The sequence below is a fragment of the Muscardinus avellanarius genome (assembly GCF_963383645.1).
Source record: "Muscardinus avellanarius genome assembly, chromosome: 12".
NCBI classification, from domain to species: Eukaryota; Metazoa; Chordata; class Mammalia; order Rodentia; family Gliridae; genus Muscardinus; species Muscardinus avellanarius.
Window position 1 is genome coordinate 30,295,222 of NC_137798.1, and position 14,334 is coordinate 30,309,555.

At 45.4% G+C, this 14,334-nt stretch overlaps 1 protein-coding gene across 1 annotated transcript; it reads right to left on the minus strand.

Annotated features, from left to right (window-relative positions):
- Positions 1-452: 452 nt before the first annotated feature.
- Positions 453-14,259, minus strand: DHRS1 (dehydrogenase/reductase 1; the record flags this gene model as incomplete). Its single annotated transcript, XM_080707997.1, has 8 exons — positions 453-589; positions 731-811; positions 1,121-1,190; positions 1,786-1,929; positions 2,221-2,353; positions 9,399-9,475; positions 9,621-9,764; positions 14,110-14,259. 8 exons carry the CDS (start codon positions 14,257-14,259, stop codon positions 453-455), a joined length of 936 nt encoding a protein of 311 aa, XP_080564123.1.
- Between the last annotated feature and the right edge of the window lie 75 nt (positions 14,260-14,334).

A 14,334-nucleotide genomic window follows, 5' to 3' on the forward strand; every position in this document is an offset into this window, starting at 1 on the left:
GGGATGCTTCTGGTCGTGGAGGGACCCTGCCCACAGCTGAGCACGGGAACAGGCCTTACAGGGAAGAGCAGGAATGGGTCCTTATCCTAAGACAGTCAGAGCCTCTCAAGAACTACATGCTTAGACATCTTTGACTCTTCCTCCCAAGTACTTACTACTTTGTTAAGCACAATGTCGGCACTCACAAACACGCAGAAGGGGAAATAAGACATTTATTAGTTCAGAACATTCATTGATACTGAGGCAAAAAGTAAAATGGAGAAACAAGGAAAACAAAGGCGCAGAGAAGGACCTATCAGGGCACAGAGAATTGATCACCATCACCCGAAAGAGGCCTCTCTTTACCTCACAGGCAAGAAAGGCCAGAAAGGCCTTTATCTTCCTCTGAGATCGGCCCAAACACCTCAGCCCAAGGGGGCGAGGGGCAGAGCTGTGATGTCAGGCCAGGAGGGTTAAAACTTGCTGCTGTAGAGAGTGATAATCCACTTGGGCATGCGGAGGAAGCCAGGCAAGTAGGAGGCCAGCCAGCCCAGGCTGGAGACACGCGAGAGAACAGAGCCCATAGAAAAGTAGTCTGGGATGTGGCGACCTGAGGACAAAATGGAGAAAGAAGAATTTACCCTCATTTCCTACCTCTCAAACACCCTAATTCTAAAGAAACCGAGGGAAACAGTGAACAGGAAACAGAAGGAATGGCAGTTGAGACAGGCTGCTGGCACGGAGCTCTTACCGTCCACATCCACAAGGCCATAGCGTCGAGCAAGGTCACAGGACGGCAGCACCTTCCCACTCAGGCTCAGGATGTTGGGGTCTACGGGCACACACAGGTGGAGATGGGGGGCCCGGGTGTGGTAGAGAGGGACAAGGTTTGAGCCCGGAAAGACAGCGCAGACCCTGGAGAATGGTTTCTCTCCGTTCCTAAGAGGGCTCTTGGCCATCCTCCCAGGTGCCAGATCCTAAGACCTGCAAACCTCGAATCAGAGATCCTGACCCCTTAAGCTTCCAGAAGCCAGAGAAAAGATGGGCCCATTTCTCACCACCTCCCCAACCCAGACAGGCTGCCACTGCCCTGCAGGTCCTCTATGCTCTTTTTAATTTCAGCTGCCCCTCATGTCTTTACCTGTTGCCAAAGCCACCACACATTTGCCACTCATTTCTGGGCTTTCTGACGATGAGAAATTTGCTTTGTACTGAAAAATGGGTTAAGAAGAAGAGAGTTAATAACCAAAGCACTGCCCAAATCTTCCCCCCTTTAAGCTTCTCTTCCAGGAGGAAGAGAGGCCAAAGACCTTGTGTAGGAGCTGCAGGAGCCAGTGTCTTAAAAGGCACCAAGAGCCACATCCTCCTGTGTTCAGGCAAGCCCTGTGCCCCAGCACCAGGGTACACTGCCTTAGCTGAGTGCCAGGGCAAGTGCTTGGGTTTTGGAGCTAGCCAGGTGTCTCACTTATGCTGTGTGTGTGACCTAGAACAAGTTTTCTTCTCCCTTTCCTTTCCTTTCTTTTTTGGTGCTGGGAATTGAACCCAGGACCTGCACATACTAAATACATGCTCTATCGTGGAGGTACACTCCTAGCCCCAGAACAAGTTTCTTAACCTTCCTGGGCTTCAGTTTAGTCTGTAAAATGGATATTGTATCTCCCTTACAAGATTAAAAGACATCTGTATATACAGTACTCAGCCCTGTGCCTGCCCCAGTAAACACGTGATTAGTGGTGTTTTTGTAACTGAGGATGGAGAGGCTGTTTCCCCCGCATTCTCTACTTCCCTACCCCTCCCCTGACCAACCTGCTTAAACTGGGGGTTTTTAAGGTAGTCCTTTTCCATAAAGTTCTTCAATGTTTCTGTCTGTACTATCCCTGGCCACAGAGACACATAGCTGACCCCATGGCTCCGCAGCTCGTGGGCACAGTCAGCGGCCAGTCTATCACACTGTGGAGAGATGCAAGGCAGAATGAGAGTCAGGGTACCTGGCCAAGTCACCTTCCTCCCCTGCTCCCTTTGCTTTCAATAGGGATGCCCCAGGCCCTTGTCCTTCCCGGGAGCCCTGCGGTCTCTGCTGCCCATCTTCCTCTGTGTGATGCCTACTCTGTTAGACTGAGGGAAGCCCAAGGAACGAGACCCTCCATGGATGGGGCAGTGGGAGCCAGACTTACCTCACAAGCTATATAAGTACCATCTCCGTCTTATACCTCCCCAACCCCTACAACACTGGGTCCTTACCGCAGCTTTGCCTACGCCATAGGGGACGTTGAACATATAGCGCAGCCCCCCGGGGGAGGAGATGACCACGATGAGTCCCCGGCCAGCTGGTACCATCATCCGTGCCCCATACACTGAGCACAAGTAGTGGCCTCTAGAAGGTGGAGCAAGGAAGGGAATGAATTGCTGGGTTAATGCTGGCCTGGGCGCCGCAGGTCCTGGCTGCTTCCTGTGCCCTCTAGGGGTGGCTGCTGAGAAGAGAACTGGTCAAATTAACCACTGTAAGATGAAAAATTGTGATCTTTAGAAGTTGTAATAGAAGAAAAGTGTTCTGTCACAATGGTAACCACAAATGTAAAATGGTTCAGAGGGAAAAACTAAAGAACTCTATGGCGTCTATATGGGAAAACTGACACTATAAAAGAACAAGTATAGATAAAATTGTCCAAAGAATTAAACATCTACTCTACATATTTCATAGATTTAGCCAATTTGAGTTATATCTCATAAGACTTTTTGGAGGAATTAACAAAAGAAAGATCAATGAGAAGACAGCTAGGAACATTACAAAAAAGAATGTCTTGTAGGTTTGCTCTCCCTGTTCCCACCACCCATGTTAAAATGTACAGCCAGCCGAGCACAGTGGCACGTGCTTGCAGTCCCAGTACTGAGGATCCTTAGCAACTCAGCAAGACCCTGTTTCCAAATAACAATAAAGTAGGGCAGGAGGTGCAGCTCAGAGGTAGATGCCCCTGGATTCAATACCCAGTATCTCTCTTTCTCTCTAGTAGGAAACAGTTCAAATAATACTATGGCAATATATGAAGGTATTACTGTCAATTTAAGATGTACAGGGAGGAAGAAGGGAGGTGAGATGGGATGCGGAAGGAAATACGCCAAGAACCGTGTGCGTATACTGTGTACCAACGCTAGGAGTGGTGGCGCACGTGTGTCATCCCGGCATTCGAGAAGCTGAGACAGGAGGATCGTGGTTCGCAGCCAGTCTCAGCTACTTAATGAGGCCCTTTGCACCTCAGTGAGATCCTAGTGCTGGGGGTGGAGATAGGAGGTAGAATGCCCCCGGGTTCCATCCCCAGTACTGAAAAAAAAATATATAAATATATATATATCACATTGAGCCTCACTATGATGGGTAATTGCAATATAATAAAAGCATCTTTAAAAAATGATGCAATACTAGTATGACAGTAGACAAGTCAATGAAACAGTCAATAATTAGGTCAAAGTGTACATGAAAATGCAACATAGTATAAAGGGAATATTTCAAATCAATGGGGAAAGATGGATCATTCAGTAAATGGACTTGGGACCAATGACCAGTTATTTGGGTTGGGGAGGTGCCATCCTCTACCTTATTTATTTCAAAATGAATTCCAAGGGGCTGAGAGTGTAACTCAGTGGCAAAGCACTTGCCTACTGTGGATGAGGCCCAGAGTTCAGGCCTTAGTACCACAAACAGAGGAAAAAAAGTAAATTAAAAAATTAATTCTAAAGCCAGGTATGGTGGCACACACGTGTAATCCCAGTACTTGGGAGTCTGAGACAGGAGCACTGCAGGTTCACTGCCAGTCTCAGCAACTTAGTGAGACCCTGTTTCAAAATAAAAGAATAAATAGGGTTGGAGGTGTAGTTCAGAGGTAGAATGCCCCCAGGTTCCACCCCCAGTACCACAAAAACAAGACGAAATAAAAACAAAACAAAACAAAACAAAAAAAAACCCAAGGAATCCCCAAAGAATCAAATATTTAAATATAAATAAAAATAGTAGTTGGGTGTGGTGGCATAAGCTGTAATCCCAGTACTTGGGAGGCTATGAGGAGGATCACAGGTTCAAGGACAACCTCAGCAAATATTGAGACTCTCATCAACCTAGCAAAAACTTGTTTCAAAATAAAAATAAAATAGGGCCTGGGGTGTAGCTTGGAGGTTGAATGGCCCTGGGCTCCATCCCCAGTAGCACACACACATACATACACAGTAAAAACAACAACAACAAAAGAATAAGGCAGGTGTGGTGGCACATGCTTGTAATACCAGTACTTTGGAGGCTGAGACAGGAGGATCTGGTTTGAGGTCAGCCTCAGCTACTTAGTGAGGCCCTCTGCAATTTAGTGAGACCCTGTTTCAAAATAAAGAATAAAAACCTGGGCTGAGGGTATAGCTTGGAGGTAGAATGCCCCTGGGTTCAATCTCCAGCAACACACACAAACACACACACACACTATAATAACACAGAAATACTAAAAGAAAATATAACCAAACATGTTTGTAAACTTGAAGTGGAGAAGGTTTTTCTTAGCATCACAACAAGATAGAAACTAAAAAGCAAAATCAATAGATTTGACTTTTTGCCAGTAAGACATATACACAGGTGCTCACTTACAAATCTCTATATATCTATATTTCTGTATACAGAGAACAGAAAAAGGTTTGAGTGCAAAAACTGAGTGATAAATTAGGAAAAGTATTTGACAAGCATGTAAAGGTTCCACAAAGATCTCTTGTAGATCAATGTGGCCGGGTGTTCTTACATTCCATGTTGTAATCCCAGTGCAAGAGAATCAAGGTTTAAGGACAGCCACAGCTACTTGGTGAGGCCCTCTGCAACTCAGTGAGAATTTGTTTCAAAATAAAGAATAAACTGGGCATGGTGGCACAAGCTTGTAATCCCAGCATTCAGGAGGCTGAGACTGGAGGATGGGTTCACAGCCTCAGCTACTTAGTGAGGCCCTCTGCAACTTATTGAGACCTTGTTTCAAAACAAAGAATAAAATATAGGGCAGGGGTTGTAGCTTGAAGGTCCAATGCCCCTGGGTTCCACCCCCAGTACTGCAAAACAACTAACTAACTAAATAAATAAAAATTGGGGGAGGTAGAACTCCCCTGGGTTCCATCTCCAGTACCACAAAAAACTAAAACAAAAATAAAGCGAGCCTCGGCAATGGAGCAAGGCTCAGAAACCTAGTGAGATCCTGTTTCCAAATAAAGAAATAAAATCAGGGGTGGAGGAGGTGGCATAGCTTGGAGGTAAAATAGTCTTTAGGTTCAATCCTTAGTACCAAAAAAAAAATTAATGTAAAAATAATGAATGATAATTCACAAAATAATAGAGTCAAGCTGGGCATGGTGGTGCGTGCTTGTAATCCCAGTACTTGGGAGCCTGAGACAGGAGGATTGCAGGTTCGTGGCCAGCCTCGCTACTTTGTGAGGCCCTCCACAACTTAGTGAGACCCTGTTTCAAAATAAAGGATAAAAAAATGGGACTTGGATATCTCAGAAGTAGAATGCCTCCGGGGTCAATCCCCAGTAATGGGAAAAAAAAAAAAAAAGAATAAAGAGCCAAGCTGGGCGTGGTGGTGCACCCTTGTAATCCCAGTACTTGGGAGGCTGAGACAGGAGGATCGCAGGTTCAAAGCCAGCCTTGGCTACGTAGGGAGGTTTCCAGAAACCTAATGAATCCCTGTTACCAAATAAGAATTAAAATTGGGCTGGGAGCGAAGCTTGGAGGTAGAATGCCTCTAGGTTCAATCCCCAGTACCAAAAAAAAAAAAAAAAAAAGAGAGAGAGAGACAATAAAGAAAGGGAGAAAAGACCAATATTGTAAATAGTTAAAGAAGGATGAGTTAATTCAGACATGGTGGTGCATGTCTGTCATTCTAGTCCTTGGGAGGCTGAGATAGGACAATCCCAAGTTTGAGGTTAGCCTGGGCAACTCAGTGAGACCTGTCTCAAAATAAAATAAGAAAGGGTTGGGAATGCAGCACAGTGGTGCAGAGTTGCCCAGCATGTGCAAGGCCGTGGGTTTGATCCTATAACTTGCCAAAACAACCACGCTTATAGACCGTTACCTATCAGAGTAGCACAGCTAGCTTACTTGAGTAGCCTGTTATTGTACAGTATAGCTGAGGATGTGGGGAAACAAATATTCTACTTCCTTATCTTGAAATTAAAAACTGGTGGAGTCATTGGCCACAGTGGCATATACCTGTAATCCCAGTACTCAGGAGGCTGAGACAGGAGGGCCACGGGTCTGAGGACAGTCTTGACAACTTAAGACTCTCGGCAACCTAGAGAGACCCTGTTTCAAAACAAAAATATATAAGGGCTGAGGGGTGTAGCTTGGAGGTAGACTGCCCCTGAGTTCAACCCCCAGTACTAAAAAATAAAAAATAAACAAACAAGACTGGGAGTGTAGCTCAGAGGTAGAATGGTCCTAGACCTAATCCCTAGTACTTTCAGTCTTTCTGGAGGACAGTTTTCTAATGCTTATTAAACCTTATAAAGTACTTATTTGCTGAGATCTGGAATGTCTCCCAAAGGCTCAGGTATTGCTTTCTTGGTCCCCAGCTGGTGGCGCTGTTGGGAGGGAGGGCGGTGCTGGGGGAAGTGGATCATGGGGGAGTATCCTTGAAGGGTTTATCTTGTCCCAGGCGCTTCCTTATTCCTGCTCTGCTTCCTGGTTGCCATGAAATGAGTAGCTCTGTCCCACCACACCCTTCTGCCCTGGCATACTGCCTTACCACAGGCCCGGAAACAAGGGAGCCAGCTGGCCATGAGCTGGAACCTCTGAAACTGGGAGCCTAAATACATCTTCTTCTAAGTTGATTTTTTAAAGGTATTTTGTCACAGTGATGGAAAGTTAACATAATCTTTCTTTCTTTCTTTCTTTCTTTCTTTCTTTCTTTCTTTCTTTCTTTCTTTCTTTTGTTCTCCCCCCCCCCCTTTTTTTCCTTTTCTTTCTGCACTTTAGATTAAACTCAGGCCCTTGAGTATGCTAGGCAAGTACTCTACCATTGAGCTATGTTCCTGGCCCTTTTTATTTTTTATTTTGAGGCAGGGTCTTATTACGACGACTCGGATGGCTTTGAACTTGTGATCCTCCTGCCCTAGCCCTCTATCCCCAGTAGCTAGGATTATAGGTGTGCACCATTGTACCTGGCAATGAAATATTCTCTAATCCAAGAATTCTGCTGCTGCAATAAATATGGGATTAGATAAGTTATCATACCTCTTCCCAATGGAATATTGGGAAGTTTGAGGCCAGCCTGGGCAAGACTGTGTAGCAAAACATAAAATAAAAAACCTGGGGATGTAGCTGAGTGGAAGAGTGCTTACCTAGCATGTGTGCAGTTCTTGGTTCAATCCCTAGTACTGATGAAAGAGAGAGAAAGAGGGAGAGAGAATATGAATATAAATAAATGAGATATTTATGTAAAAAGTCTGAAAGAGAACATACGCCAGGCTCTTAATGATAAATATTTATCAGGCAAGGGGGAGGGAGAATAGTAAGGGGAATAAACTTATACTGGCTTTTACATTTTTCTCATAATATTTTTAGTAATACACATATACTTGGTAACCGGAACAAATTTTCTTTTGCATGGGGAATAATCAGGGCCCTGCAAATGGTAACCCATAGAATTGTAGTTTCAAGCCCAAAGTAATGAAGAAGAAAGGCACTAAGTTTACAGGTGGAGGGGTGAAGAGAGGAGGGGCCAGCGTGTCAACAACAGTCTCATTACTGGCCTTTACTTGGAAATTCCTCAGTGTCCAGGGTCTGGGTCTGTGTCTCTACCTTGAACCTCTGCCTTGGCTTACAGCCCGGGCCAGCAAGAGATGAGGGTGTGGAAGGCACCACTCTTGGAGGATGTGGGCACTGGCCAGTTCCTGGCTCTGAGTTTGCTTTCTTGCCTCTGGGCTGACCATCTCCCACTATCCTCGTAAACTTTCCTTCACTTTGGAAATCATGATTACATTCTAATCCTGCTTCCTTGGGAGTGCCACCAGAGTGCCAGAACTGAAGGAATGAATATCATTACATGCTCCAGTCACAAATTTCTAGGTAATCATTTGATTAACCTCACAGGTCATATATATCAAGTGCAATTTAGTTATCCGGGAAGGTAACACTCTTCCAACAGTCCATCAGAGATACAACTGTACATGCGATACTGGGTACGCTCTAAATGCTGTTTCATCAGGTGATTCCTGTGCTAGATCTTTATTGTGACTCCGTCCCAACTCAGACCTGGGCTGCACTTGCTTGTGGGAGGTCGTGGAGGCTGAGCAAGGCTGGTGCTCACTCTTTTATTTATTTATTTATTTATTTATTTATTTATTTATTTATTTTTGTGTGTGTAGTACTGGGGATTAAGCCCAGGGAATTCTACCTCTGAGCTACATCCGCAATCTTATTTATTTTTTAATTTTTATTTTGAAACACGGTCTCAATAGTTTATGAGAATCTCACTACTTGCTAAGGCTCTCCTCAAATCTGCGATCCTCCTGTCTCAGCCTCCCAAGTACTGAAATTATAGGCGTGCTTTATCAAGCCCAGCTCCACTCTTTTTTTTTTTACTAATAATCTTTTGATCTAAAATAGAATAATTTCTCCTTTATTTATTTATTTATTTATTTATTTATTTATTTATTTATTGTGGCATTGGGGTTTGAACCCAGAGGCATTCTACTTCCGAGCTATACCCTGGCACTATTTTATTTTTTATTTTATTTTAATTTTTGCGGGTTTGGGGATGGAACCCAGGGGCATTCGACCTCCGAGCTACACCTTCTGCCCTATTTTTTAAAAATTCTTTATTTTGAATCCGGGTCTCACTGAGTTGCAGAGGGCCTCAGTAAGTAGCTGAGGCTGTCTGCGAACCTCCGGTCCTCAGCCTCCCGAATGCTGGGATTACAAACGTGTGTGTCACCACGCCCGGCTTATTATTTTAAAACAGGGTCTTGCAACATTGATAAGAGTCTCACTACTTGCTGAGACTGTTCTCGAACCTGTAATCCTCCTGTTTCAGTCTCCCAAGTACAAGGATTACAGGTGTGTGTCATGCGTGGCTTTTCATACACTTTAAAAATATATGTATAGACTGAGTGCTACATGCATCACTGAGGAGGAGGCTCCCTTCTGGGCCTTGCATTTGAATGGGCAGAATTGCATTTGAATGGTTCAGATGAAAATGACAGATATAAACAAGGTAAAATCTGACCATCTCAGATACAGGCCCACCTACATGAAATGCCTCCAGGGACAACTGGGACAAGAAGAAAGAGATGCCGCGGTCAAAGGAAAAAGGAGAGGGCAACAGGGAAAAGCCTGGGCCTTCAGGCAGCCTGACTGAGGGAGGGGAACCCAGGCCACTGCAGCAGGGCAGGGGAGCACACACCTGAGTCCGACATTGTTGATATCATCCCAAATGGAGGCACGGACCTCCCAGAATGCCTTACTGGTGTCCAGGATTGCCTAGAAGGCACGGGGAGAGTGACTGATTAGATGGTTGAAGGTAGGAAAGTATGAAGGACTGGGTCATAGAAGGGACTGGGAATGGGGATAAGGCCTCCGGGTCAGAGGGCAGGTCAGGAGCAGGAAGCTCAAGTTCAAAGGGTACCTGGACTCCACTGTAGGCATTGTTGACCAGCACATCCAGGCGCCCGTGCTGTTCCCGATCTACCTGCTCAAACAGGCTTCGCACTTCGCTTTCCTGGCTTGAATCGCACACCACAGGCACACACTGGCCCCCGAGGGATTGCGCCTGGAGGAAGAGGCCACGAGAATTCTTAGCTGCACATTAGTGAGACATTAGTGAACATTAGTGAGAGCTGAACATTCTGAGTATAACACCACTAAAAGCAGACAGGAAGCAAGGTGAGGAGAGGAATCAAAGCCAGCCGCTGAGGCGACGTGGCGGGCAATACTGCCCTCTACCGTCCGAGATTCAGGAATAGCCAAGTCCGCCTTCCAGGGCTATCAGCTTTCTATAAACATTTACTAAGGACTCTTGTAAGAAGGTTTAGGGAGAAATGAGATACTCCAGAGTCCAAGGGAATGTGCCAATTGAAGGCTTTATTAGTTGGCCAGCGGTGGTACCCTCAGTTTAGAAATCTGCCTGGAGGGGCAGGCATGCCGACTCGCAGGGGTTAGGGTTTATAAGGGGGAAAAAAAAAACCACGAAGTGGTGATCCATCTATTATGCTAAAATAAGCAAGCAGGTTTACAGAAGCAGAAACTTGCAGTTAGCTTATCTGGTCGTGGCTCCACCCAAGTCAGACTTGGGAAGGATCCTGTGTTTACCACAAGCCACAGGTAGGGAGATAGGCCATTATGATTTTAAAAGTATGGGCCAACTGAGCACTATTGCCTAAAAAAGGACAAGCCAGATGGGCCATTGTGATTACAAGACCTTTCAGGGTATAGCTAATAAAGTTTTTCTTTCTTTCTTTCTTTTTTTTTTGCGGTACTGGGGATGGAACCCGGGGGCATTCTACCTCTGAGCTATACCCCCGGCCCTATTTTTTTTTTTTATTCTTTATTTTGAAACAGGGTCTCATGAGTTGCAAGGGACTTCACTAAGTAGCTGAGGCTGTCTGCGAAGCGCAATCCTCCCATCTCAGCCTCCTGCAAGCGTGAGCCACCACACCAGGCTTCTAAATTTTAAAACTATATATTTTTTTCTCCTTTCTTTCCAGTTTGCCTCCTTTTTACTTTTGCTATTACACTCTCCGCAAGGTGAGGGTTGAAGGAAAGGCATGGTGCCTACTTCTAGAAACAACAGACTAACCTTCTCCTCATCCTTGGTCACTTCCAACTCGCATGCCCTTCGCTTCACCCTTTACCACTCACTGGGCGCTCTTACTCCATTCCAGCCCTCTTTCCCTCACTCCACCAAGGTACCTGCTTGGTAACTGAAAAATCAAAGCTATCAGGCAGGAACTATTTCTACTTCCTGTCCTGCCTCACCCTCTATAAATGTGCCCCCATACTTCAACTTGAGAGGAAGAAGAGTACCTTATTCAACAACGGTTCCTTTAGGTCGGAGCAGGGACACTGGGAGCCCCCCATCCCTCAAAGTTCCAGCTGGCTGATGCCTGTAACTGCAGTTAAACAACAATGACCTATAACTGCCCTGGCCGATACGGACAACCGCAAACACATATGTCACCCAATTCCTGGCAGAGGTGTCGCTGAGTTCCAAGAACTTTGAAATGGACCACTGCTTAAGAAACAACAACCAAGCCGGGCGTGGTGGCGCACGCTTGTCATCCCCAGGCTTGGGAGGCGGAGACAGGAGGATAGCGCAGGTTTGAAGCCGGCCTCGCTGGCTTAGGAGACCCTGTTTCCAAATAAAAATATAAAATAGGTCTGGGAGTATAGTCCAGAGGTAGAAGGGTTTCCAGGAACCCCAGTACCACCAAAAAAATAAAAAATAAAAAAAAAGAAGAAGAAGAAGAAAGAAAGAAAGAAAGAAGGAAGAAAAAAGAAAAGAAAAGAAACAACAACCTACCTGCCCAGAAAGCCCCCAACTCCCGGCTCTCTCCTGCCCTCAAGAAACAGCCCCATAAAAAGCTTCAACCTGCCAACCCTAGGCACGCGCTTCACTGACCCCAGGAGTGCAGAATAAAGCACCTCTTGCTTTTCACTTGGCCCGCTTGCCTCATTTCCTGCGTCGCAACTTTACAGGTTCCCTATGCTCCAGATCCTGGCACTGGGTCCCACCCAGTCACTCCCAAGCCTGAACTACTGCGATGCCTTCTAACTGCTCACCTGACTTCCAATCTTTGGCCTTAAAATGCTTCAGAATCCAGTCACTAGGGCTGGTGTGGTGGCGCACACTTGTAATCTCAGCATTCAGGAGGCTGAGACCGGAGGATCGCGGTTCGCAGACAGCCTCAGCTACTTAGTGAGGGCCTCTGCAACTTAGTGAGACCCTGTTTCAAAATAAAGAATGAAAAATAGGGCAGGGGATGTAGCTCGGAGGTCAAATCCCCAAACCTGAAAAAAAAAAATAAAAATAAAAAAGAATCCAGTCACGAGGAATTCTCTGAAACAAAAGTCTGTTTGGAATCTAACTGGGTCATCATCTCTTAGGGAACAAAGCCTTAAGTTTTCCAGGGTCTTTCTGTTGTTGTTACATTTTGGGGGATCAAATCCAGGGCCTTGCACAAATTAGGCAAGCGCTCTACCACTGGGCTATACCTGCAGCCCTCTACCAGGGTCTTCTAAGATCCACTGTCCTCTCTGGCTTCTCACCTGCCACTCCTCCCTGCATCACCTCTGAACGTCCACATTCTTTCACCATTTTCTTCTCTGCTCATGTAGCTCTGTCTGTTGGAATGTTTTCCTAGCTTCCTTTATCTAATTCTTCCCTTTTAAGATTCAAGATTCAGCTCAAAATTTGTTTTGGTGGTACTGACCTCAAATATGCTATGCAAGTGCTCTACCACTGAGCTATATTCCCGGGTCTTAATTTTATTAATTTATTATTATTATTATTATTATTATTATTATTATTATTATTATTTTTACCAAGGATTGAATCCAGGGGCACTCTACCTCTGAGCTATACCCCCAGCAGTATTTTATTTTTACATTTTTTTATTTTTAACTGGGTATGGTGGTGAATGCTTGTAATCTCAGTACATGGGAGGCAGAGACAGGAGGATAACAGGTTCAAGATCAGTCTAAGCAAGTAGTGAAACTCAACCTAGTGAGACCCTGTTTCAAAATAAAAATTGGGTGTGGTGGCGCACGCTTGTAATCCCTGCACTTGGGAGGCTGAGACAGGAGGATCACACAGGTTCGAAGCCAGCCTCAGCTACTGAGTGAGGCTCTCGGCAACTTAGTGAGACCCTGTTTCCAAATAAAATATAAAATAGGTCTGGGAGTATATCCCAGAGGTAGAAAGCCTCTGGGTTCCACCCCCAGTACCACCCAAAAATAAATAAATAAAGATTGATGAGAGCCTCACTCCTTGCTGAGGCTGTCCTCAAACCTATGATCCTCCCAAGGATCTCAGCTCCCCAAGAACTGGGATTGCAGGTGGGCTCCACCATGCCTGGCTTCACATTATGTTGAAATGGCTAGTTTCCATACCTGACTTCCTATTGGACTCTGTCTTTTAAGATAAGAAGTTATATTTTAAGAATCTTGGTAACTCCAGTGGTTGGCTCAGATCCTAGCAAGTCATACATGACCCAACATTTGTTTTTCTGATATGCAGTAGAGAAATCAGGTGAAAATCTACAGTTCAAAAATGTCTTGCTGAGACAGGAGGACCATAGGTTCATGGCTAGCCTCAGCTACTCAGTGAGGCCCTCTGCAACTTAGTGAGCCCCTGTTTCAAAATAAAAGAATAAAAATTATGGCTGGGGATGTAGCTCAGAAGTAGGAATGCCCCTGGGTTCAATTTCTAGTACTGGGAAAAAAATCTTGCTTAAAATAGAGGAAGACAGGCCAGGTGTGGTGGTGCATGCTTGTAATCCTCCTATTACTTGGGAGGCTGGGACAGTAAGATCACAGGTTTTTGGCTGGTCTCAGCAACTTAGTGAGGCCCTCTGCAATTTAGTAAGACCCTGTTTCAAAGTAAAGAATAAAAAATTGGGCTGAGGTTGTAGCTTGAACCTGGGGCCAATCCCCAGTTCCACAAAAGAAAAAGAAAAAAAGAGGAAGGCAAAGGTCCAAAACACCAGTTGCAATTCAAAAACCCCTACAGCTTTCTAATACAATTTTCTCATGCCGGGCATGGTGGTGCATGCTTGTAATCCCAGCATTCGGGAGGCTGAGATAGGAGGATCATGGTTCGTGGACAGCTTCAGCTACTGAGTGAGGCCCTCTGCAACTCAGTGAGACCCGGTTTCAAAATAAAGAATAAAAAAATTGGGCAGGGGGTGTAGCTTGGAGGTCGAATGCCCTTGGGTTCTATCCCCAGACCCGCAAAAACAAATTTTTTTTTTATAAAACTCACTTAGTGGCAAACTCAATCTTACTTGAAGTTGTTTATGGGGCTTATCTATTCAACCTGGAATTCATGTTTTCTGAGGAAGAGGATAAGAGGTTCAGAGGTGTGGTAAATTAAAAAACTCTGTCAGGGGGTCACTCACCTCCCGAGCAGTGGCCTGAAGAGTGTCCAGATGGCGGCCGGTGATGTAAACCGTAGCACCTGCTTGGCAGAGCTGCAAGGCAATGCCACGGCCAATGCCCCTGGAGGCACCAGTCACCACACACACTTGGCCCTTCATGGGAGCTGCCATGACTCACAGGCAAAGGGGGCTATCTGTGGAAGCAAAGAGTCACTTAGAGCGAAGCCTGCAGATTGCATGTGGTGG